The sequence below is a fragment of the Opisthorchis viverrini genome, assembly GCF_000715545.1.
Source record: "Opisthorchis viverrini unplaced genomic scaffold opera_v5_4392, whole genome shotgun sequence".
Lineage (NCBI taxonomy): Eukaryota > Metazoa > Platyhelminthes > Trematoda > Opisthorchiida > Opisthorchiidae > Opisthorchis > Opisthorchis viverrini.
This window is the reverse complement of record NW_008757084.1, coordinates 1-928: the sequence shown is the minus strand read 5'-3', so window position 1 is coordinate 928 and position 928 is coordinate 1. Positions and strand designations below refer to the sequence as shown.

Below are 928 nucleotides of genomic sequence, written 5' to 3'. Positions count from 1 at the left end.
ATCTGGAGCCGCCTTCTCCATCGGACCACACGCCAAGCAAATTGATCAGGAAGTTCCCGCGGAATTTGTTGGCAAGCATCTAGAGAGTATACACGCGATGGAAAGAGCTCACCTGTGACATAACGTACAGGTTTGACACAAGCGCACTTTGAAGCATGATAGGGGCGTTACTTGTGTAGAATAACTTGATCGGATAGGAGCTAGACTGACCACGGTAACGTATTGACTTAACCGCGATATCGACGCGGAAGCTCTGAGAGAATAAATAAGGAAACGAACGACCTTGCCTGGAAGTATATCACCACAGCAAATACCAGCACCGTAGCCAGGATATTCATAAGGTTTGGAAGATTCTGACGATAGAAGGCCTCCCTCAAAGCGCGGACCTTATCGGTACGTGTGGCCAGTAAGTGGAACAACGAAATTATTGCGCCTTCGAACTCCGTACCTGAATCCATTTGTACAATTCTCGAAGCAAACTTACCTCTGCCTGTGTTGATCGTTGTTGGACTGATGGCTCTCCATACGATTGTTTCACATATGTTGGTAGCAATAAATAGCGATATCCCCGAACCCAGACCATAGCCCTTTTGAAGCAACTCGTCCAGCATTAGAACAAGTAAGCCAGCAAATGTAAGCTACGAAAGTTAGGGGGAGATGCAACCAACCTGAAATATGATTATCAGACATATTCCTGCACCGAGTTCGCTGGGAGCACCGTAAATCCCGGACATCACATATACAGAGGCCTGCCCGATTGTTATGACCATCCCAAACACTTGAGGCAAAATGAAATAAATGAGCGCTTACATTTCTGTGCTCCATTAAACAGTGCACGATCCTTGGGAGTATCACCGACCGAAAGTACCTGTATGCCAGCCAACAATTGCATAATTAGGCCCGAAGTAATGATGGGAGAAATTCCCAA

General features: G+C 46.3%; 1 protein-coding gene across 1 annotated transcript; it reads right to left on the bottom strand.

Moving 5' to 3' along the window:
• Positions 1–79: 79 nt before the first annotated feature.
• Positions 80–892, bottom strand: T265_12290 (hypothetical protein; the record flags this gene model as incomplete). Its single annotated transcript, XM_009179605.1, has 4 exons — positions 80–253; positions 315–638; positions 669–778; positions 811–892. 4 exons carry the CDS (start codon positions 890–892, stop codon positions 80–82), a joined length of 690 nt encoding a protein of 229 aa, XP_009177869.1.
• Positions 893–928: the final 36 nt, after the last annotated feature.